Here is a 24,977-nt window from a genome sequence, read left to right as displayed (position 1 = left end):
GACCTCTTGTGGATAGAGTGTATTACTACATTAATTATCTTAAATGTAGTTTATATATTTTCTAAACTTTATTAAGAACAAATTCTTATTTACAATGACGCCTACCCCGGCCAAACCCTCTCCTAACCCGGACAACCCTGGGCCAATTGTGCGCTGCCCTATGGGACCCCATCACGGCCAGTTGTGATACAGCCCGGGATAGTGATGTCTCTAGCACTGCAGTGCCTTAGACCGCTGCGCCACTCGGTCCCCATCAAAGTTGAGCCAAAACTACTTACAAGTGCTGTAACATACATAACAATAAAACATCTCTGGTTCAGCTATGTCACAATTTAAAACAGATATTACATCTCTACTTGTTTGCATCTAGAATTGCATTATGTCTGTAAATGAGGGAACACCTGCACTTCTCTATCATGTTCACACTTTTTTATTTAAACGTATAAGGTTACTTTTGTTTAATCCTTTGTCTGTGTGTGGGCATATTTTTTAGATCCTGAGCTTCATAGCAGTGAGTTTATGATTTACAAGACAGATTTCTGTGGAACCAATGCTCACCTCACCAATCCATTCCAGACTGTATAAGGCATTTGGCATAATGTGTTCTCCATACTACTGCTGTTATATTGTAGTGACACAAAGCCACATCTGATTTGGTATTTGGTATTTTAAAAAAAAAAATTTTTAATAACTGGCTTCTGCCTGGCCTTCTGCCTGGCCTCTGCCTGGGGACTCCAAATCACTAAGTCCGCCCCTGCACACCCACCCACACACACACACTCTCACCCTCTCAATTCAATGGGGATTTATTGGCATGGGAAACACATGTTTACAATGCCAAAGCAAGTGAATTGAACAATAAACAAAAGTGAGAAGAAACAAATTTAACAACATCAACAAAAAAGGTATTAGAAATTAACAGTAAACTTTGCACTCAAAAAGGTTTTAAAAAACAGACATTCCAAGTGTTGTATTATCAGCTATGTGCAGCGTTTTAGCAATATGCAAATAGTTGTATTACGAATAGTGGGGGAAGATAAATAATGTTTATGTTTATTTATTTTGCCTTTTGTACTTTAACACATTTGCACATCGTTACAACACTGTATATAGCCATAATATGACATTTGTGGTCCTCTGTAGCTCAATTGGTAGAGCATGGCGCTTGTAACGCTAGGGTAGTGGGTTCGATCACCGGGACCACCCATACGTAAAAATGTATGCACACATGACTGTAAGTCGCTTTGGATAAAAGCGTCTGCTAAATGGCATATTATTATTAGAAATGTCTCTATTCCTTTGGAACTTTTGAGAGTGTATGTTTTTTATTTTTTTTATTTAACCATTAATGAACTAGGCAAGTCAGTTAAGAACAAATTCTTATTTACAATGACGGCCTACCAAAAGGCGAAAGGCCTCCTGCGGGGATGGGGGCAAAAATAAAAATATAGGACAAAACACACATCACGACAACAGAGACACCACAACACTACATAAAGAGAGACCTAAGACAACAATTTAGCATGACAGCATGGTAGCAACACAACATGGCAGCAGCACAACACAGTAGCAGCACAAAACATGGTACAAACATTATTGGGCACAGACAACAGCACAAAGGCAAGAAGGTAGAGCCAACATTACATCACGCGAAGCAACCACAACTGTCAGTAAGAGTGTCCATGATTGAGTCTTTGAATGAAGAGATGGAGATAAAACTGTCCAGTTTGAGTGTTTTTTGCAGCTCGTTCCAGTCGCTATCTGCAGCGAACTGAAAAGAGGAGCGCCCCAGGGATGTGTGTGCTTTGGGGACTTTTAACAGAATGTGACTGGCAGAACGGGTGTTGTATGTGGAGGATGAGGGCTGCAGTAGGTATCTCAGACAGGGGGGAGTGAGGCCTAATGGGGTTTTATAAATAAGCATCAACCAGTGGGTCTTGCGACGGGTATACAGAGATGACCAGTTCACAGAGGAGTATAGAGTGCAGTGATGTGTCCTACAAGGAGCATTGGTGGCAAATCTGATGGCCGAATCATAAAGAACATCTAGCCGCACGAGAGCACCCTTACCTGCCGATCTATAAATTACTTCTCCGTAATCTAGCATTTGTAGGATGGTCATCTGAATCAGCGTTAGTTTGGCAGCTGGGGTGAAAGAGGAGCGATTACGATAGAGGAAACCAAGTCTAGATTTAACCTTAGCCTGCAGCTTGGATATGTGCTGAGAGAAGGACAGTGTACTGTCTAGCCATACTCCCAAGTACTTGTATGAGGTGACTACCTTAAGCTCTAAACCCTCAGAGGTAGTAATCACACCAAACCACATTACCTTTGTTATGGAGACGTTCAGAACAAGGTTAAGGGCAGAGAAAGCTTGTTGGACACTAAGAAAGCTTTGTTGTAGAGCGTTTAACACAAAATCCCGGGAGATGGCCAGCTGAGTATAAGACCGTATCATCTGCATTTAAATGGATGTTTACTGTTCATTTTTTAATTATTTAACTTTAGTTTATTATCTATTTCACTTGCTTTGGCAATGTAAACATGCGTTTACCATGCCAATAAAGCCATTTGAATTGAATTAAATAAACAGATACATAGTGGTGGTATTTACGATGTTGTTTGTGCTTCATTGATTGCCCTTTTCTCATGGTAAATGTTGCTGTTGTGATTGCACATTGCGGTATTTTGCCTAAAATATATGGGAGTTTATCAATGTTTGATTTGTTTTAGAATTCTGTGTGATCTGGAAATATGTGTCTCTAATGTGATCATGGCAGGATGTTCTGAGCTAATTTGTAACCACCCACTTGAACCGGAACCTTTTCAAGCTACAACTGTGTTGCCTTCACGATCATGTGTATGGTAGAGCTCCATTTACATTCCCTTTACAACTGATAAAAACGACAATGTCTCGGCCACATCAGGCATTGCTGATTTAAATAGTAGTCATGTTCAAAAGCCTGGTTAATGCGTGGGCTTGGCAGACTGTGGAAGCTTAATTAATTTACTTATAAGAAGGTAGGCTGGCAACAAACAGTCTACGGTGTAAATCGTGAAACATTTCACTGCTTGGTCGCAGATGCTGTGTCTATTCATTATCTCGTTGGAGGATTTATCAATGACAGTGTATTCATGTGCTGGTCGCGGCAGCGGCGGTTCCACCCTCGGTGCTATGATCCTCCTCCCCGCTTCAGTAGCGATTTGAACTACCGGTAACCTTATTCCAATAGGTAATAGCAACATTGTAACTTATTGGAAAGATGGGGAGCACGACCTCTTGCTGTGTTTCTTCAAGCCCGAAGCTCCGGAGAAATGCTCATTCGAGGCTGGAGTCGTACAATACAGAGCCGGAGTTGAGTAGGGAGGATACGGGCTGCAACCTGCAGCACATCAGCGACCGAGAGAATGTCGACGGTAAAGTATAAAATAATAGCCTAATGTAGGCCTATTAAAGTTTAATGTTCTCGTGTGATGGTGGTGATGTTTTGAAACACGACTCAACATTTTGAATTTCACACTGAATGTTTTATTGGTTTGGCTTGCGAAGTAGGCTATAAATATAACATGTCGCTGCAACCTGGTCTCAGAGCATGTCGTATTATTCTGTACGGAAATCCGCGATACTCCATTTAGTATTTACATTTACATGTTAGTCATTTAGCAGACGTTCTTATCCAGAGCGACTTACAGTTATTGAGTGCATACATTTTCATACTGGCACCCCGTGGGAAACGAACCCACAACCCTGGCGTTGCAAGCTCCATGCTCTACCAACTGAGCTACAGGGGACTACAGGGTCCTGATATGTTAAGTTTAGTATGGTATGTATTAATTTGTGGATGTCCATCACCCATTTTGTGTGATATGTTACGAATTACAATACCTATTATATGTTACGAATTGGAAAAACTTACAATATGTTATGTATTTGGAAAATGTACAATATCTTACAAATTTGCAAAAAGGTATGATATGTTACGAATTCTAGGTAGGTGGCTAACGTTAGCTAACTAGCTGGCTAACGTTAGCTAGGCTAGGGGTTAGGAGTTAGGGTTAAGTTTAGGAGTTAGGTTAAAGGGTTAGGGGAAGGGTTAGTTAAAATGGTTAGGGGAAGGGTTAGCTAACACTAAGTAGTTGCAAAGTAGCTAGAATGTAGTAACTAGTTGAACATTTGCTAAGTAGCAAAAATGCTAAAGTTGTCTGTGATGAGAATCGAACTCGCAACCTTTGGGTTGCTAGATGTTAGTGTTATGTGCCAACCCATCCACCCACCCTACTTTTAATTTTTGCTTTAAGTAACCATCTGTCATATGTAACCATACCAAATGTAACATAACATAGTCATTTCATTGTCCCGGATTTATGTTTACTATGTTATATCTAGTGTATGAGACCAGGCTGCATGTCGGCAACATTTACTAGTGTGGGACCTTTATTGGTCATTATTTATAATGTATGCATATTCCTATCAGCAAGGCTTTCTCCTCCCCCTGGCAATGGATCTCTGTGATTGACTTAATGCATATCAAAGACCAGCCTGATTATCTGAATGTATGTTGTACATATGTTATTACATAGGTATTTCTGTACATGGGGGCAGGCAGCATGGGTATCCAGTCTGCCTCTCAGTCCCATGTGACATGTTGAAATAAGGGTTATGTCCCAAATAGCACCATATTCCCAATAAAGAGCACTACTTTTGACCAGAGACTGAGCGCTATAGGTCCTGGTGAAAAGTAGTGCACTATAGGGATTTGGGACACAGCCTTGGTGCAGCAGAGCAGACAACATCCTGTTCATAAATGCTTCTCTTTGTTTTCACTTGGAGCATGAAAGACACACCAACGGTGACATGGTATAGCACTCTTTATTGACACATGTATTACAGTTGATACATTTACTCTCAAAGTGTCTACTAAATGGGTATAGCCTACTCAAGATGGACCGACTCATGTAGAGATTACATTTTCTGGAATTTTTATTTTAAGGTCTGCTCTGCAACATGCATGTCTGAATATCCATGATCTGCAAAGTCTGTACATCAACTGCTATTGGGGTTTCCCCCATTCCCTATCATGACATCAGGCCACTGAAGATTCATCAGTATTTCTTATGGGTATGTCCAGTGCTTAAAGTGGATTTAAATATAGGCTGGTACTCACTTTGTGTCCCACCCAGTACTGTATATATTTAGGTGACAGTACTCCACAATATTTGATCCAATATTCTACAAGAGATGCTGGTACTCAATCAGTATAATATTTTGAGGTGGTGGTACCGGTGTGTACCGGACCAATTCAAACACTGGGTATGTCCAAGCCACAGTAATCCTACAGTGGTGGATAGAAGCTGTGACTGTCTGTACAGTTTTAAGTATAGGCTCACTCTGCCTTGGCTCTCACAAATGACTTCTGAGAGCTGGAATGGACAGAACAGCATGCCCATAATCTGGTGGTGTGGATTTAATGCACCCAGCATGTTTTTCTGGGGAGCCTTGCATGTCCCTAGAAACATGACCAATAACTCCTCTGCTTTTGAGATTTAGCTGGAAGACGAGTGCAGTGTGCCACACAGTATCCCTCTACTACACGTATGGATGGGGAGAAAAAAATAGAGGGAGGGAGATTAAAGAAGAGATTGACAGAGAGCGAGAGTACTGGGGACTGCTCATTTCATAATTGGAAAGAAGCGTGTAGGTGGATGTTTTGGGTGTCTGTCAAACAGCAGCCATAGCCCATGTCAAAAATAGTGCACTATATAGGGAATAGGGTGCCATTTCAAATAATCAAATCAAATCAAATTTTATTTGCCACATGTGCCAAATACAATAGGTGTAGGTAGACCTTACAGTGAAATGCTTACTTACAAGATGCAACAATAACCAACAATGCAGTTTTTAATAATAAAAATAGATAAGTAAAAAATAAAAATAGCAAATAATTAAAGAGCAGCAGTAAAATAAAATAACAGTAGGGAGGCTATATACAGGGGGTACCGGTACAGAGTCAATGTGCGGGGGCACCGGTTAGTCGAGGTAATTGAGGTAATATGTACATGTGGGTAGAGTTAAAGTGACTATGCATAGATAATAAACAGAGTAGCAGCAGCGTAAAAGAGGGGGTGGGGGGGCAATGCAAACAGTCTGGGTAGCCGTGATTAGCTGTTCAGGAGTCTTATGACTTGGTGGTAGAAGCTGTTAAGAAGCCTTTTGGACCTAGACTTGGCACTCCGGTACCGCTTTGGGACAAAGTCTGCGAGTGAGGTCACAGACAGGGTGGCGATGTGCTTCTGAACGGCAGACTGATAAGGGGACTGTCTGTCGCTTTCCTACCACAGCAGCTGTGTGTGTGGTGTGTGTGTGTGTGTGTGTGTGTTATCTGTAGCTGTCCTACCACAGCAACAGCTGAAGCCTGTAGAGGCAGATGACATGCCCAGGGGGACAAATCACTGCTGAGAGAGACAAACTAATGCCTTCATTTAGATGGGGAGTCTTATGAGACACTATAAAGAGGGTTAGTGTGCTCTGAAAGGATGGACTGTTAAACCCAACACTCTCATGGACTAAATCTCAGTATTTGTTATTAGAATACTCTTGTCAAAAAAGTTCTGGGTCACTCTTTTAAAGAACTACAGGGCCGTTCCACGAATAGAGTACATTTTGGGTAGTGTAAATTGGTTTAAAAAAAACTATTCATTTCACATAATATTTACATTCTGTCATAATGAGCACATGTTCAACTTCATAAAACACGTTTTCCCATCTCGAGGGGTTGAATAAAAAAAGGGACTATAGTAAGTGCCAATAAAGTGCCATTAAAGTAACAGGGTTGACCGTAACAGGGTTGAGGTTTTCATCTTAATCAGCCATAAATCCCCTTGTGACAGGGGGGAATGGAAGCTTGTTGTAGCAACTGGGAGTAGGAATTGAATGCAAGCTTCAACCCCAAAATTACATAGTTAAAATATTTCTAGCCTATCTATGGGTAACAGGGTTGACGTGTTATGCTTGACTCGCTCAGCTCAAACACCAGAAAATGGCAAAAAAGAGTAGAACCAGCTCACCTGCTTCTACACTATTATTTGACTATGATTTTTTCTTTAGAAAAAATTATTTAAAATTGAATAGTTTCACCATAATAAAACGAGAGTTCAGTTCACATAACAGGGTTGACCTTAAAATGAGGGACAAATGTAAATAATTCACTAATCATATTAAATAAATAATAATCTTCAGAAATGGCTGTCAAAGCAAGAACATAACTAGGGCTTTACAATGATGGTAACAACTTGAAGAAATATTGGCGTTAAATGTGTTAAAATCTTCCTAGAAGTAGGAAAAACATTGTCAAAATGCACATTTTTGGTCAATTGATTTAAATCAATTGATTCATTGAATTTCCATGTGGTATAATTACGGCACTTCATTTAATATAAACAAATTAATAGTTTTATTCAATATTGGTGCTGCGCAATTTCTACTTAAAATATCAAAGACACTCAAAATGTACTCTTCGTAGAACGACCCTACAACTTCTGAATAATTCGTCTATAAAGGCCTTATGAAGACTTCATCAAGCCTTAAAAGTTGTACTTTGTATAAAGTTGGATCTAGTTCTTTGAATGAGAAGCCTGAGTCTGACCCAGGCAGCCTGGGTTATGTTATTTCACATCCCATTTATGGCTTTGTGGTCCTTTCCTAAAGTGACTCTCTCCATCCTGTGTTTTTAAGCAGGGATCATCACGACACTACGTCAAACCGCATGCTTGCCCTGTATGAGCTGATCTCTTGGCTGATACTCAGCTTAGATTTCAGACTGACGGGCCAGGCATGCAGGCAGGCAGGCTGCTTTTGAAGAAATTCAGAGCAGGTCTTACTTTGTCCAGAGATGACTCCTGGGTGGATCTGCCTCACATATGCGAATCACAAATGACACCCTAATCCCTTTATAGTGCACTGCTTTTCACAAGTGTCTGGGCCCTGGTCAAAAGTAGTTCACTGTATAGGGAATAGGGTGCCATTTGGGACACACATTTATTCTGTGGAGAATGGTGCTGACTGGCAAGGCCCTTTTTTCTCATTACCTGAGTATAGAAGACAAAAGCTTGAATACCAAAGAACCTGTGTCCTATATTCAGGAAATATCCTAGACTAAATTGAATTTCTCTCTCTAGTTAAAATTTGAATAATATCTTTGAGCGCAGTCTTATGTCCTCTCTGTCACACAAAGTTCACTGTGTTCCTGAATCCTGCCTTAAGATGAATGTTCATTCTGCAGACCAGGGCGCCAGGCAGGCATCAGCTGACACTCCCATTTAAGTTTATGGATGCAGGGAGTCTCTCCTCTCTTCTCTCTGTGAGGTTTGTGTAATGGTATCGTGTTATTAAATCCATAATGGGCTAAGACACGGTTTGCATCCCAAATTGCACCCTATTCCCTATAGGGCTCTGGTCTAAAGTAGCGCACTATATAGGGAATAGGGTGCCATTTGGGATGCACATGCAGACTCACTGACAACATGCTGGGTGCTTTGAAGTCGACTTGTAGCTTATTACTTGGAAGTAAAGGATGATGAGTAATTTCATCTTGAATGTAATGGGGAAGAACTCCTGTAGCCTTCTGGGGGTGCAAACATACCTCATGTCCTCTCCTTTGTATTTGTCAATGTAGTGGCTAGATACCATTCATTGCACTTATTATTTGGTGCAGAAGGAACATTCTTTATTGATTATATGGTCAGAAACTGTAGATCTAAAGAAGATATTATTATGACTCTGCATGAGTCCATTTCCATGTTATTCTCTCCCCCCATGTGACTAGCGTGTGCATTGTACATGCAGTAGTCAACAGGAAGTAAGATGCAGCATTGGTTAGAACTAGCAACCCTTTCCTCAACTGTCTGTATGCTCTCTTTTGGCTCACCAATTTACATTTATCACTGCCTATATATCTCAAATAGACCGGTTTATTATCAGATACAGTGGGGAGAACAAGTATTTGATACACTGCCGATTTTGCAGGTTTTCCTACTTACAAAGCATGTAGAGGTCTGTAATTTTTTTTATCATAGGTACACTTCAACTGTGAGAGACGGAATCTAAAACAAAAATCCAGAAAATCACATTGTATGATTTTTAAGTAATTAATTTGCATTTTATTGCATGACATAAGTATTTGATCACCTACTAAGAATTCCGGCTCTCACAGATCTGTTAGTTTTTCTTTAAGAAGCCCTCCTGTTCTCCACTCATTACCTGTTTGAACTCGTTACCTGTATAAAAGACACTTGTCCACACACTCAATCAAACAGACTCCAACCTCTCCACAATGGCCAAGACCAGAGAGCTGTGTAAGGACATCAGGGATAAAATTGTAGACCTGCACAAGGCTGGGATGGGCTACAGGACAATAGGCAAGCAGCTTGGTGAGAACTGTTGGCGCAATTATTAGAAAATGGAAGAAGTTCAAGATGACGGTCAATCACCCTCGGTCTGGGGCTCCATGCAAGATCTCACCTTGTGGGGCATCAATGATCATGAGGAAGGTGAGGGATCAGCCCAGAACTACACGGCAGGACCTGGTCAATGACCTGAAGAGAGCTGGGACGACAGTCTCAAAGAAAACCATTAGTAACACACTACGCCGTCATGGATTAATATCCTGCAGCGCACGCAAGGTCCCCCTGCTCAAGCCAGCGCATGTCCAGGCCCGTCTGAAGTTTGCCAATGACCATCTGGATGATCCAGAGGAGGAATGGGAGAAGGTCATGTGGTCTGATGAGACAAAAATAGAGCTTTTTGGTCTAAACTCCACTCGCCGTGTTTGGAGGAAGAAGAAGGATGAGTACAACCCCAAGAACACCATCCCAACCGTGATGCATGGAGGTGGAAACATCATTCTTTGGGGATGCTTTTCTGCAAAGGGGACAGGACGACTGCACCATATTGAGGGGAGGATGGATGGGGCCATGTATCGCGAGATCTTGGCCAACAACCTCCTTCCCTCAGTAAGAGCATTGAAGATGGGTCGTGGCTGGGTCTTCCAGCATGACAACGACCCGAAACACACAGCCAGGGCAACTAAGGAGTGGCTCCGTAAGAAGCATCTCAAGGTCCTGGAGTGGCCTAGCCAGTCTCCAGACCTGAACCCAATAGAAAATCTTTGGAGGGAGCTGAAAGTCCATATTGCCCCGAAACCTGAAGGATCTGGAGAAGGTCTGTATGGAGGAGTGGCCCAAAATCCCTGCTGCAGTGTGTGCAAACCTGGTCAAGACCTACAGGAAACGTATGATCTCTGTAATTGCAAACAAAGGTTTCTGTACCAAATATTAAGTTCTGCTTTTCTGATGTATCAAATACTTATGTCATGCAATAAAATGCAAATGAATTACTTAAAAATCATACAATGTGATTTTCTGGATTTTTGTTTTAGATTCCGTCTCTCACAGTTGAAGTGTACCTATGATAAAAATTACAGACCTCTACATGCTTTGTAAGTAGGAAAACCTGCAAAATCGGCAGTGTATCAAATACTTGTTCTCCCCACTGTATAAGACGGTGCTCACTGTTCATGCCTTGAAGCAAATGTCATGTAATGTGTCTACCTTGTTTCAGACCACATCACAAGCTCTGTGTGCTTCAGGTCTGTTGAGATATACAAGTTAGCTGTTATGGTACAGTCTACCCATCCCATGTTTCTCCTACTCTATCAATCTCACTGTTCTTTCCCTTTCATACATTTTCCACCACTTTGAACTCCATTTCTCCTAATTTATCTTTCTTCTCCTCTTTCATCACTCGCTCCTTATTCCTCCCCTGCTCCTTCCTACTTCTCTGTGTCTGCCGACACCAGCCTCGTCTGAAATTATGCAAATGTAGAGACGCTCAGAAGCAGGCCTATTTCCTTTTAATAACCCCTCTATTAAAACTGCTGGTTTTGAAGGGAGGAAAAAGCTTTTGTAAGAACTTTTACACTAAATATTGTCTGTAATCACAAACCAATCATCTCTATAACTGGAATTAGTGAGCTTTAAACCATTGAGGATGTCTGTCCAAAGATAAATGGCCAAAGTTTGCAGGAAGGAGAGAAGTAAAATTCCCACTTACTGGTTACTGTTTTGTCTTCCCCTTTGCTGCTAAATCATCATTTCTAGCAGATTAAGCCTTGGCAGGAGTTCGAGAGGTGGTTGATTGATTTATTGACCAGTAAAGAGAGAGTAATTTACTCCCATCAGTGAGCATCTCATCACATGAATAACCCCTTTAGAAGCATTGGTCTCATTGGCCTTAAATAATGTGCTCAGAGGAAATCATTTACTGGCAATCTGATTTTCTCTTGCCATTAGACAAATAATGCTATTATACAAATCTGAGTTGACATCCCTGTGTGATGTTAAGTAAGATTCTAAGATTCCTTAGTCCCAGAGAAATAGTCTTCTCAGGGGAAGACTGAAGCAATTAGTTACATATCTGTTCACATACATCCATAGTACTGTACTGAGGTAATGTACAAAAGTACAGCCTGATTCCACATTACATAGTCTCCTGAGTCCCAACATTTCCCTGATTGATCCTTCTCTCTAATGAGGATATTTCATTGATTCCTCCTCTTCAAGATGAGCCAATAATGATCTGAGAGATGATTGGATGATTGTCTTAATGAAGATGTTCCCAGTTGAGAGATTGATCAGCCAGCCAGCCTATTGATTGGGCCTCTCTCATGAAGGAGAATATACCCCAGGTCCCCTGGGCTGAGCCAGGATTGTATCCCAAATGGCACCCTATTCCCTATATAGTGCACTACTTTTGACCAGAGCCCATATCCTCGTCAAAAGTAGTGCACTATGTAGGGAATTGGGTGCCATTTGGGACGTAGACCCAGGTCATTCTCAGGTAATGAAGGAATTAAAAGGCCTGTTGTAATACTTCACAATGTTCACTCAGTGGCATAGGAGGCTGTAGTGCAGAACGTTTAATTTACCTGGACATACACAGGCACTCTAGTGGAAGTGGTCTTTAGAGCATAACAAAAGAATACATGAGGATTGATGTGTTGGATCTTATTCACACTGGCTATATTTTCAGTTAGAATGTATTGCTGTTCAGGCTTTGCCTTTACTGGCACACACACTGCTGTTCCCTATCCCCTCTGCCATTTTCTGAAGTGTGTGTGTGTCTCCCTGTCCATGAAGCCGTGGGCTCCCCTCATAGCAGACAGACTGATGGTGCTTTGGCCTCAGTCTGGCCCTGTCAGCGCTACTTGTCTCACCCATAGGGCTATGGTCAAATGTAATACACTATTAGGGAATAGGGTGCCATTTGGGACACACACCCTTTCTCTCCTAGACAGCTCCGCAGTTCAGGGTTTTGTCTATACTGGACCCACCACCATCCACCACACTCTTACATTCAACTTTTGTAGCCCAACAATGGTTTGTCTGTTGAAACAGTATTAGGGAGATTTGACAATGGCCTGATGATGGGTCTGCGTCCAAAATGGCGCCCTACTCCCTATATAGTGCACTACTTTTGACCAGAGTCCTATGGCCTTGGTCAAAGGTAGTGCACTATATAAGGGAGAGGGTGCTATTTTGGACACAGACGGTGTTTGCTAAGTGACAGGATGGATGATACAGACAGTAGTTTGGGACTAGTAGCTGTTTTTGTTATTTCTCTCTTTTCTGACATTTGCATGTTTTGCTTTGGGTTAGTTGTTTATAATATAAAATAAAATGTTATTTGTCACATGCGCCGAATACAACAGGTGTAGACCTTACCGTGAAATGCTTACTTACAAGCCCTTAACCAACAATGCAGTTTAAGAAATAGAGTTAAGAAAATATTTACTAAATAAACTAAAGTAAAAAAGTAACACAATAAAATAACAATAACGAGGCTATATACAGGGGGTACCGGTACCGAGTCAATGTGTGGGGGTACAGGTTAGTCCAGTTAATTTGTACATGTAGGTAAGGGTAAAGTGACTATGCATAGAAAATAAACAGCGAGTAGCAGCAGTGTAAAAACGAAGGGGGGGGGGTCAATGTTAGTAGTCCGGGTGGCCATTTGATTAATTGTTCAGCAGTCAAGGAAGTATTATTCTGTTCAGTTGACACGAAGATGCATTTATGTGCAAAGTAGTTACAGCAACTAACTGTCAGTAATATTAGGAGAAGCCTTTTAGCGTAGTGAGAGCCACACAAAAGAATGGCAGGCAGTAGCCATCTGGTCAACTAACTGATATCACCGTACTAGATGCTTAGGAGTCCCCTTGTAATGTGATTTAAAGGGGACAGTTCAGTATCAAGTGCCACGGAGACAGAGGGTAGCGGAAACAAGTGTTGTTGTTGTTATTTCTTGAGGGATTTTCTAGTGTTGCCTCACACTTAAGACCTGTTGCAAATCATATGGAAAAGTTATAGCTTTACAAGCATTATACAGCTGCCTCTTTTTTTATAGACTGCTCTATCAATCTCCCATTATCTTCATGCCAATATTCTCACACTGAAAAATGTATTGTTTTGGCCTTGGACCAAATCATCGGCAGGATAGAACGGCTGACTCCGGTAAGACAAGGGGTGGCGGTCTGTGTATATTTGTAAACAACAGCTGGTGCATAAAATCTAATACTAAGGAAGTCTCAAGGTTTTGCTCGCCGGAGGTAGAGTATCTCATGATAAGCTGTAGACCACACTATTTACCAAGAGAGTTTTCATCTATATTTTTCGTAGCTGTCTATTTACCACCACAAACCGATGCTGGCACTAAGATTGCACCCAATGAGCTGTATAAGGCCATAAGTAAACAGGAAAACGCTCATCCACAGGCAGCGGGGACTTTAATGAAACTTAAATCCGTTCTACCTAATTTCTACCAGCATGTTAAATGTGCAACCAGAGGAAAAAAACTCTAGACCACCTTTACTCCACACACAGAGACGCGTACAAAGCTCTCCCTCGCCCTCCATTTGGCAAATCTGACCATAACTCTATCCTCCTGATTCCTGCTTATAAGCAAAAACTAAAGCAGGAAGCACCAGTGACTCGGTTAATTAAAAAGTGGTCAGATGATGCAGATGCTAAGTTACAGGACTGTTTTGCTAGCACAGACTGGAATATGTTCCGGGATTCTTCCGATAGCATTGAGGAGTACACCACATCAGTCACTGGCTTCATCAATAAGTGCATCGATGACGTCGTCCCCACAGTGACTGTACATACATACCCCAACCAGAAGCCATGGATTACAGGCAACATCCGCACTGAGCTAAAGGGTAGAGCTGCCGCTTTCAAGGAGCGGGACTCTAACCCGGACGCTTATAAGAAATCCCGCTATGCCCTCTGACAAACCATTAAACAGGCAAAGAGTCAATACATGACTAAGATTGAATCGTACTACACCGGCTCTGACGCTCGTCGTATGTGTCAGGGCTTGAAAACTATTACAGACTACAAAGGGAAGCACAGACGCGAGCTGCCCAGTGACACAAGCCTACCAGACGAGCTAAATCACTTCTATGTTCGCTTCGAGGCAAGCAACACTGAAGCATGCATGAGAGCATCAGCTGTTCCGGATGACTATGTGATCACGCTCTCCGTAGCCGATGTGAGTAAGACTTTTAAGCAGGTCAACATTCACAAGGCCGCAGGGCCAGATGGAATACCAGGACGTGTACTCCGAGCATGCGCTGACCAACTGGCAAGTGTCTTCACTGACATTTTCAACATGTCCCTGACCGAGTCTGTAATACCAACATGTTTCAAGCAGACCACAATAGTCCCTGTACCCAAGGACACTAAGATAACCTGCCTAAATGACTACCGACCCGTAGCACTCACGTCTGTAGCCATGAAGTGCTTTGAAAGGCTGGTCATGGCTCACATCAACACCATTATCCCAGAAACCCTAGACCCACTCCAATTTGCATACCGCCCCAACAGATCCACAGATGATGCAATCTCTATTGCACTCCACACTGCCCTTTCCCACCTGGACAAGAGGAACACCTACGTGAGAATGCTATTCATTGACTACAGCTCAGCGTTCAACACCATAGTGCCCTCAAAGCTCATCACTAAGCCAAGGACCCTGGGACTAAACACCTCCCTCTGCAACTGGATCCTGGGCTTCCTGACGGGCCGCCCCCAGGTCTTATGGGTAGGTAACAACACATCTGCCACGCTGATCCTCAACACAGGGGCACCTCAGGGGTGCGTGCTCAGTCCCCTCCTGTACTCCCAGTTCACCCATGACTGCATGGCCAGGCACGACTCCAACACCATCATTAAGTTTGCCGACGACACAATAGTGGTAGGCCTGATCACCGACAACGATGAGACAGCCTATAGGGAGGTCGTCAGAGACCTGGCCGTGTGGTGCCAGGATAACAACCTCTCCCTCAACGTGATCAAGACAAAGGAGATAATTGTGGACAACAGGGGGAAAAAAGAGGACTGAGCACGCCCCCATTCTCATCGACGGGGCTGTAGTGGAACAGGTTGAGAGCTTCAAGTTCCTTGGTGTCCACATCACCAACAAACTATCATGGTCCAAACACACCAAGACAGTCGTGAAGAGGGCACGACAAAGCCTATTCCCCCTCAGGAGACTGAAAAGATTTGGCATGGGTCCTCAGATCCTCAAAAAGTTATACAGCTGCACCATCAACAGCATCCTGACTGGTTGCATCACCGCCTGGTATGGCAACTGCTCGGCCTCCGACCGCAAGGCACTACAGTAGGGTAATGCGTACGGCCCAGTACATCACTGGAGCCAAGGTTCCTGCCATCCAGGACCTCTATACCAGGCGGTGTCAGAGGAAGGCCCTAAAAAGACTCCAGCCACCCTAGTCATAGACTGTTCTTTCTGCTACCGCACGGCAAGCGGTACCGGAGTGCCAAGTCTAGGTCCAAAAGGCTTCTTAACAGCTTCTACCCCCAAGCCATAAGACTGCTGAACAGCTAATCAAATGGCTACCCGGACTATTTGCACTGCTTTATTTGATTTATTGCTGTAGTGAATCATTAAATCTATTCAATCCCTGTTGTTAAGTCTAACTGTACGAAACAACATAAAAATGGCAATTTCCATATGTCAACAGACAAGAGAGCTGGTGAATAATAAGTGTGCTACTGTGACCCTTCCCAGTCCCCTCCCACCCTCCTGCCTGCCCCAGTCACCAGTCACCCGCAGGCCTCCAGTGTTTCCAAACAAACATGTGACTGTGATATGTGGCCCGTGTTGTAGTAGCCCCAGTCTCTGTTATCTCTCTCTCTCTCAAGTTCACAGCACTGTTTAACAGTCCCATTGTTAATTCATAAAGCCTATCAGAGAACAACAGGCCTACGCTACAGGCGGCTAGCCGATAGCCCTCTTACACAGGCTGCTGCCCAAATGGCACCCTATACCCTACATAATATTTAGTGATTTTCCACCTGAGACTTACCCAGCACCAGTGTGTCACCAGTGTTTATGTTAATGTTAGCTCTAGTGTTATTTTGTTTCCCTCAGGAGTGTGACACTAAATACTTGGGGAGGAGTAAACTATTTTGCAAAGAGCAGAATCAACAACCTCTGCATCATCAAGACAGTTGATTTTGTGATGTGTTAATTATAGAAAGGTGTTAACCCATGTTCACAGTGCGCCAATGTTATGTAAATGATTGAAAAGTACCAGTTGCCAGGTCATGACCCCAAGTCACAGCAGGTCCACTGAGGCCATGACCCAATGAGACACCTGTGCCGGTCCATGGAGATAGAAACAGAAAAGTCTGAGCTTTTAGTGCACAATTTTTGACCAGAGCCCTATGGGCATTGGTCAAAAGGTCTCTAGTCAAAAGTAGCGCACTATATAGGGAATAGGGTGCCTCTAAATCTTTGTTAAAGTTTAGCAGCAGTGCTGGCTGTGAATTCCATTAGTGTTCCACAGTCGACTCCCGATAAGTGTGCTGCAGTTCACCACCAGTCCCAAATACATACATGTTCTACAATATACTGTATCTGTGTCACCTTTAACCTTTAACCAAGGTGACAAATGTACCTAAACACACCATGTTTACAGTAAGCTGTACAGTAAGCTTGTGGTCACTGTACATGTGTTTTATGAATGCATGGAACGTCAAAGAAAACACAGGGTAAATGACTGACTTAAAGCACCTTCCTTTCAAGCCACCTCTCTATCTCATGAAGAGAACATATTACTGAAACCAGTTGAACCATACTATTCAATCCAACCCATTTTTTATGTGTCATAATACTTGTTTTGAGTAATAACATGGACTAATTGTCAACACTCTCAGGTCTGATTTACCAGACACAGATTCTCCATTGAAGGTTTTTCTTAGTCCAGAACTAGGCTTAATCTCTGTCCGGGAGTTTAGCTACTTTCAGATACTCTACTAATGCCTGGGCCATAAACATTACTATTCCTGACATTCACACTACTTTTCTACAGTCTAATGCATTTTCTCAATGACCTACTATTTATGTTTTACCATATAAATCACACACAAAAAAAAATGTAATTAAGCTTTTAGTGGTTCGCCATGTAATGAATAAACGTATTGCACATCTCAGTCTTTGCCAAAAAAACTCTTCACAACTGGTCCTTACATTGAACACTCACTCACTCACTCACAGGCATGCATACAGGAATCCAGGCCCTGAATATCATGTTCTCTGCTGTTCTACAGAGTTCTACACTCTACCTGGCACCAGAGCGATTCCAATCCCTTCTACGGCCTGTGGGTATGTCCCAAATAGCACCCTATTCCCTATATAGTGCAATGCTTTTGACCAGAGTTCTATGGGCCCTGGTCAAAGTAGTACACTATAAGGAATAGGGTGTATTTTGGGACACAACCATGGATATACACTCAAATCAAATCAAATCAAATTTTATTGGTCACATGCGCCGAATACAACAGGTGCAGACATTACAGTGAAATGCTTACTTACAGCCCTTAACCAACAGTGCATTTATTTTAAACAAAAAAGTAAGAATAAAACAACAACAAAAAAGTGTTGAGAAAAAAAGAGCAGAAGTAAAAAATAAAGTGACAGTAGGGAGGCTATATATACAATAGAATAAAGTGACAGTAGGGAGGCTATATATACAGGGGGGTACCGTTGCATAGTCAATGTGCGGGGGCACCGGCTAGTTGAGGTAATATGTGCATGTGGGTAGAGTTAAAGTGACTATGCATAAATACTTAACAGAGTAGCAGCAGCGTAAAAGGGATGGGGTGGGGGGGCAGTACAAATAGTCCGGGTAGCCATGATTAGCTGTTCAGGAGTCTTATGGCTTGGGGGTAGAAGCTGTTGAGAAGTCTTTTGGACCTAGACTTGGCACTCCGGTACCGCTTGCCGTGCGGTAGCAGAGAGAACAGTCTATGACTAGGGTGACTGGAGTCTTTGACAATTTTGAGGGCCTTCCTCTGACACCGCCTGGTATAGAGGTCCTGGATGGCAGGGAGCTTTGCCCCAGTGATGTACTGGGCCGTACGCACTACCCTCTGTAGTGCCTTGCGGTCAGAGGCCAAGCAGTTGCCATACCAGGCGGTGATGCAACCAGTCAGGATGCTCTCGATGGTGCAGCTGTAGAATTTTTTGAGGATCTGAGGACCCATGCCAAATCTTTTTAGTCTCCTGAGGGGGAATAGGCTTTGTCGTGCCCTCTTCACGACTGTCTTGGTGTGTTTGGACCATGATAGTTCGTTGGTGATGTGGACACCAAGGAACTTGAAGCTCTCAACCTGTTCCACTACAGCCCCGTCGATGAGAATGGGGGCGTGCTCAGTCCTCTTTTTTTTTCCTGTAGTCCACAATCATCTCCTTTGTCTTGGTCACGTTGAGGGAGAGGTTGTTGTCCTGGCACCACACGGCCAGATCTCTGACCTCCTCCCTATAGGCTGTCTCATCGTTGTCGGTGATCAGGCCTACCACTGTTGTGTCGTCGGCAAACTTAATGATGGTGTTGGAGTCGTGCCTGGCCATGCAGTCATGGGTGAACAGAGAGTACAGGAGGGGACTGAGCACGCACCCCTGAGGGGCCCCCGTGTTGAGGATCAGTGTGGCAGATGTGTTGTTACCTACCCTTACCACCTGGGGGCGGCCCGTCAGGAAGTCCAGGATCCAGTTGCAGAGGGAGGTGTTTAGTCCCAGGATCCTTAGCTTAGTGATGAGCTTTGAGGGCACTATGGTGTTGAATGCTGAGCTGTAGTCAATGAATAGCATTCTCACGTAGGTGTTCCTCTTGTCCAGGTGGGAAAGGGCAGTGTGGAGTGCGATAGAGATTGCATCATCTGTGGATCTGTTGGGGCGGTATGCAAATTGGAGTGGGTCTAGGGTTTCTGGGATTATGCTGTTGATGTGAGCCATGACCAGTCTTTCAAAGCACTTCATGGCTACAGACGTCAGTGCCACGGGTCGGTAGTCATTTAGGCAGGTTATCTTAGAGTTCTTGGGCACGGGGACTATGGTGGTCTGCTTGAAACATGTTGGTATTACAGACTCAGTCAGGGACATGTTGAAAATGTCAGTGAAGACACTTGCCAGTTGGTCAGCACATGCTCGGAGTACACGTCCTGGTAATCCGTCTGGCCCTGCGGCCTTGTGAATGTTGACCTGCTTAAAAGTCTTACTTACACTACATGACCAAAAGTATGTTGACACCTGCTCGTCGAACATCTCATTCCAATATCATGGGCATTAATATGGGGTTGGTCCCCCCTTTGCTGCTGTAACAGCCTCCACTCTTCTGGGAAGGCTTTCCACTAGATGTTGGAACATTGCGACGCTCCCCCTCCAACCTGACAGAGCTTGAGAGGATCTGCAGAGAAGAATGGGAGAAACTCCCCAAATACAGCTGTGCCAAGCTTGTAGTGTCATACAGAAGACTCAAGGCTGTAATCACTGCTAAAGGTGCTTCAACAAAGTACTGAGTAAAGGGTCTGAATACTTATGTAAATGTATATTTCAGTTTCTACAAATCTGTTTTTGCTTTGTCATTATGGGGTATTGTGTGTAGATTGATGAGGGGGGAAAAAAAACAATGTAATCAATTTTAGAATACGGCTGAAGGTAACAAAATGTGGAAAAGGTCAAGGGGTCTGAATACTTTCCGAATGCACTGTAAGGCAACCAGACCTTATGAAAGTTGGACAGTATACCCTTAATCTTTGTAATAAATCTAATCTAGTGATACATAATTTCACATTTCTTCCATCCATTGTGGGAGGATAACCAACCTTCCAATTAATGGCAATGCATTTCTTAGCCACTATAAATGCTAGGTTACACAGTTTCTTCTGATAACAGTATCAACATTTCCAAGCAAACAAAAACAGGGAGAAGGGAAAATCTGTAGACATGCTGAGATAAAAGGACATACTCTTTGCCAGAATTCAGCCAGCCTTCACAAGACCATAACATATGCAAATATGTCCCCCTTTGTGTTTTACACTTACATTTACATTTTCGACATTTAGCAGACACTCTTATCCATGGTTCACTTATCCATCTGATAGTTCACTTACAAATTGGTGCATTCACCTTATGATAGCCAGTGGGACAACCACTTTACAATGTATATATATATATATATATATATATATATATATATATATATATATATTGTAAAGGTCGGCAGGGAGTCTAGTTTTCCTCCATTTCCGCTCGGCTGCCCGGAGCCCTGTTCTGTGAGCTCGCAATGAGTCGTCAAGCCACGGAGCAGGAGGGGAGGACCGAGCCGGCCGGGAGGATAAGGGACATAGAGTCAAAAGATGCAGAAAGGGAGGAGAGGAGGGTTGAGGAGGCAGAATCAGGAGATTGGAGGGAGAAGGATTGAGCAGAGGGAAGAGATGATAGGATGGAAGAGGAGAGAGTAGCGGGAGAGAGAGAGCGAAGGTCGCGACGGCACATTACCATCTGAGTAGGGGCAGAGTGAGTAGTGTTGGAGGAGTGCGAGAGAGAAGAAGGATTACTTTGATCCTATCCCAGGTATTCCTTAAAGAGGTGGGGTTTCAAGTGTCTCCGGAGGGTGGTGAGTGACTCCGCTGTCCTGGCGTCATGAGGAAGCTTGTTCCACCATTGGGGTGCCAGAGCAGTGAACAGTTTTGACTGGGCTGAACGGGAACTGTGCTTCCGCAGAGGTAGGGGGGCCAGCAGGCCAGAGGTGGATGAACGCAATGCCCTCGTTTGGGTGTAGGGACTGATCAGAGCCTGAAGGTACAGAGGTGCCGTTCCCCTCACAGCTCCGTAGGCAAACACCATGGTCTTGTAGCAGATGCGGGCTTCAACTGGAAGCCAGTGGAGTGTGCGGAGGAGCGGGGTGACGTGAGAGAACTTGGGAAGGTTGAACACCAGACGGGCTGCAGCGTTCTGGATGAGTTGTAGGGGTTTAATGGCACAGGCAGGGAGCCCAGCCAACAGCGAGTTGCAGTAATCCAGACGGGAGATGACAAGTGCCTGGATTAGGACCTGTGCCGCTTCCTGTGTAAGGTAGGGTCGTACTCTGTGAATGTTGTAGAGTATGAACCTACAGGATCGGGTCACCGCTTTGATGTTAGCGGAGAACGACAGGGTGTTGTCCAGGGTCACGCCAAGGTTCTTTGCACTCTGGGAGGAGGACACAACGGAGTTGTCAACCGTGATGGCGAGATCATGGAGCGGGCAGTCCTTCCCCGGGAGGAAGAGCAGCTCCGTCTTGCCGAGGTTCAGCTTGAGGTGGTGATCCGTCATCCACACTGATATGTCTGCCAGACATGCAGAGATGCGATTCGCCACCTGGTTATCAGAAGGGGGAAAGGAGAAGATTAATTGTGTGTCGTCTGCGTAGCAATGATAGGAGAGACCATGTGAGGATATGACAGAGCCAAGTGACTTGGTGTATAGAGAGAATAGGAGAGGGCCTAGAACTGAGCCCTGGGGGACACCAGTGGTGAGAGCACGTGGTGCGGAGACAGATTCTCGCCACGCGACCTGTGAGGTAGGACGCAATCCAAGAGTGAGCCGCGCCGGAGTTGCCCAACTCGGAGAGGGTGGAGAGGAGGATCTGATGGTTCACAGTATCAAAAGGCAGCAGATAGGTCTAGAAGGATGAGAGCAGAGGAGAGAGAGTTAGCTTTAGCAGTGCGGAGAGCCTCCGTGACACAGAGAAGAGCAGTCTCAGTTGAATGACCAGTCTTGAAACCTGACTGGTTTGGATCAAGAAGGTCATTCTGAGAGAGATGGCAAGAGAGTTGGCTAAAGACGGCACGCTCAAGAGTTTTGGAGAGAAAAGAAAGAAGGGATACTGGTCTGTAGTTGTTGACATCGGAGGGATCGAGTGTAGGTTTTTTGAGAAGGGGTGCAGCTCTCGCTCTCTTGAAGATGGAAGGGACATAGCCAGTGGTCAAGGATGAGTTGATGAGCGAGGTGAAGTAAGGGAGAAGGTCTCCGGAAATGGTCTGGAGAAGAGGAGGGGATCGGGTCAAGTGGCCGTCACAAGTCGCAAGATTTCATCTGGAGAGAGAGGGGAGAAAGAAGTCAAAGCATAGGGTAGGGCAGTGTGAGCAGGATCAGCGGTGTCATTTGACTTAATAAATGAGGATCGGATGTCATCAACCTTCTTTTCAAAATGGTTGACGAAATCATCCACAGAGAGGGAGGAGGGAGGGGGAGGAGGAGGAGGATTCAGCAGGGAGGAGAAGGAGGCAAAGAGCTTCCTAGGGTTAGAGGCAGAGGCTTGACATTTAGAGTGGTAGAAAGTGGCTTTAGCAGCAGAAACAGAGGAAGAAAATGTAGAGAGGAGGGAGTGAAAAGATGACAGGTCGGCAGGGAGTCTAGTTTTGCTCCATTTCCGCTCGGCTGCCCGGAGCCCTGTTCTGTGAGCTCGCAATGAGTCGTCAAGCCACGGAGCAGGAGTGGAGGACCGAGCCGGCCGGGAGGATAGGGGACATAGAGTCAAAAGATCCAGAAAGAGAGGAGAGGAGGGTTGAGGAGGCAGAATCAGGAGATTGGAGGGAGAAGGATTGAGCAGAGGGAAGAGATGATAGGATGGAAGAGGAGAGAGTAGCGGGAGAGAGAGAGCGAAGGTCGCGACGGCACATTACCATCTGAGTAGGGGCAGAGTGAGTAGTGTTGGAGGAGAGCGAGAGAGAAAAGGATACAAAGTAGTGGTCGGAGACTTGGAGGGGAGTTGCAGTGAGATTAGTAGAAGAACAGCATCTAGTAAAGATGAGGTCAAGCGTATTGCCTGCCTTGTGAGTAGGGGGAGACGGTGAGAGGGTGAGGTCAAAAGAGGAGAGGAGTGGAAAGAAGGAGGCAGAGAGAAATGAGTCAAAGGTAGACGTAGGGAGGTTAAAGTTACCCATAACTGTGAGGGGTGAGCCATCCTCAGGAAAGGAACTTATCAAGGCGTCAAGCTCATTGATGAACTCTCCAAGGGAACCTGGAGGGCGATAAATGATAAGGATGTTAAGCTTGAATGGGCTAGGACTGTGACAGCATGGAATTCAAATAAGGATATAGACAGATGGGTCAGGGGAGAAAGAGAGAATGTCCACTTGGGAGAGATGAGGATTCCTGTGCCACCGCCCCGCTGACCAGATGCTCTCGGGGTATGCGAGAACACATGGTCAGATGAGGAGAGAGCAGTAGGAGTAGCAATGTTTTCTGTGGTAATCCATGTTTCCGTCAGCGCCAAGAAGTCGAGGGACTGGAGGGTAGCATAGGCTGAGATTAACTCTGCCTTGTTGGCCGCAGAACGGCAGTTCCTGAGGCTGCCGGAGACCTGGAACTCCACGTGGGTCGTGCGTGCAGGGACCACCAGGTTAGAGAGGCAGCAGCCACGCGGTGTGAGGCGTTTGTATGGCCTGTGCGGAGAGGAGAGAACAGGGATAGACAGACACATAGTTGACAGGCTACAGAAAAGGCTACACTAATGCAAAGGAGATCGTAATGAAATTAACTAAACATCTGGGGAAGCGAGGCCTCCCTCACTAACCTTTCACTGAAACACTCAAATACAAATCTTCCAACTTCCACTTTAGAAATTATAATTGTTGTAATCTACAGTAGTTCAATGTTTCCAGGAATAGACTAACTTAGTTTATTCAGCTAGCTAACTTGGTACAGTATTCTTCTGTGAAAACCGCCCAGGGCACCGTATCCTATGACGCCATAGCTAACTAGCATGCTAGCATCCAATAACTCACGGTTTAGCACCAATACTTGGTTACAACAAACTACCAATGGATCATTCATGTCCGTGTCTAGTTCCTTTCATAACGCAGAAGTAATTAAACATTGGCTAGCTAGCACAAAGTCAGTCATGCTAGCTACACAAGTGGATTACACATCTCGAATGTTCAGAAAGTGAAGCTTACGTTGCAAAATTCTCATTGACTAAAATGATACAGTACTGCTAGCTGGTAATGTTGGCTAGCTAGCAGTGGCTGCGGTGGTAACTGTTTGAAAATGTAGCTGGCTAGCTAACCTCGATAGTTTCTCTATACTACACCTTTGTCTTTGATACCAAGACAACTATGTAGCTAGCTAACTTTACACTAATCAAATCGTTCCGTTGAAATGTATTTAGTTGCTACAGTACTGCTAGCAGGTAGAGTTGGCCAGCTAGCAGTGTCTGTGGTGTTGACTTAGTATGGAAAACGGTGTCGCTGCGAACGAATGTATCTGGCTAACATTACACTAATCAAATCAAATAGTTCCGTTGTAATGTATTTGGTTGCTACAGTACTGCTAGCTGGTAAGGTTGGCTAGCTAGCAGTGGCTGCGGTGTTGACTGTAAAGTAAAGTTGGCTATAACTACCTACAATAACTACCTAGATAAACTATCTACAATACCTACCTACAATAATTACAGGTACTCTTAAGCGTGAAATAACATTGGAAAATATCCACAGTTGCTAACAGTTACCAAATTACCAGTAGCTACCCGCTAGCTAGCTAGCTTTATTGGTCCAGGTAGTGGGTTAGC

The 24,977-nt window shown here is 44.1% G+C and overlaps 1 protein-coding gene across 2 annotated transcripts in view; it reads left to right on the top strand.

The window, feature by feature from the left end:
* The first annotated feature begins 2,882 nt into the window (after nucleotides 1-2,882).
* Nucleotides 2,883-24,977, top strand: part of LOC311146655 (cyclin-Y-like) — a 37,445-nt gene continuing 15,350 nt past the window's right edge. For both annotated transcript variants that reach the window (XM_084183188.1, XM_084183187.1), the window contains exon 1: nucleotides 2,883-3,417. In XM_084183188.1, coding sequence (XP_084039314.1) covers nucleotides 3,264-3,417 — 154 coding nt within the window. In that variant the 5' untranslated portion in view covers nucleotides 2,883-3,263. The remainder of the gene's footprint in view (nucleotides 3,418-24,977) is intronic.

Source organism: Coregonus lavaretus, assembly GCF_964263955.1.
Source record: "Coregonus lavaretus genome assembly, chromosome: 19".
NCBI lineage: Eukaryota > Metazoa > Chordata > Actinopteri > Salmoniformes > Salmonidae > Coregonus > Coregonus lavaretus.
The sequence above is the reverse complement of the archived record's forward strand: the minus strand, read 5'-3'. Positions and strand labels throughout refer to the sequence as shown.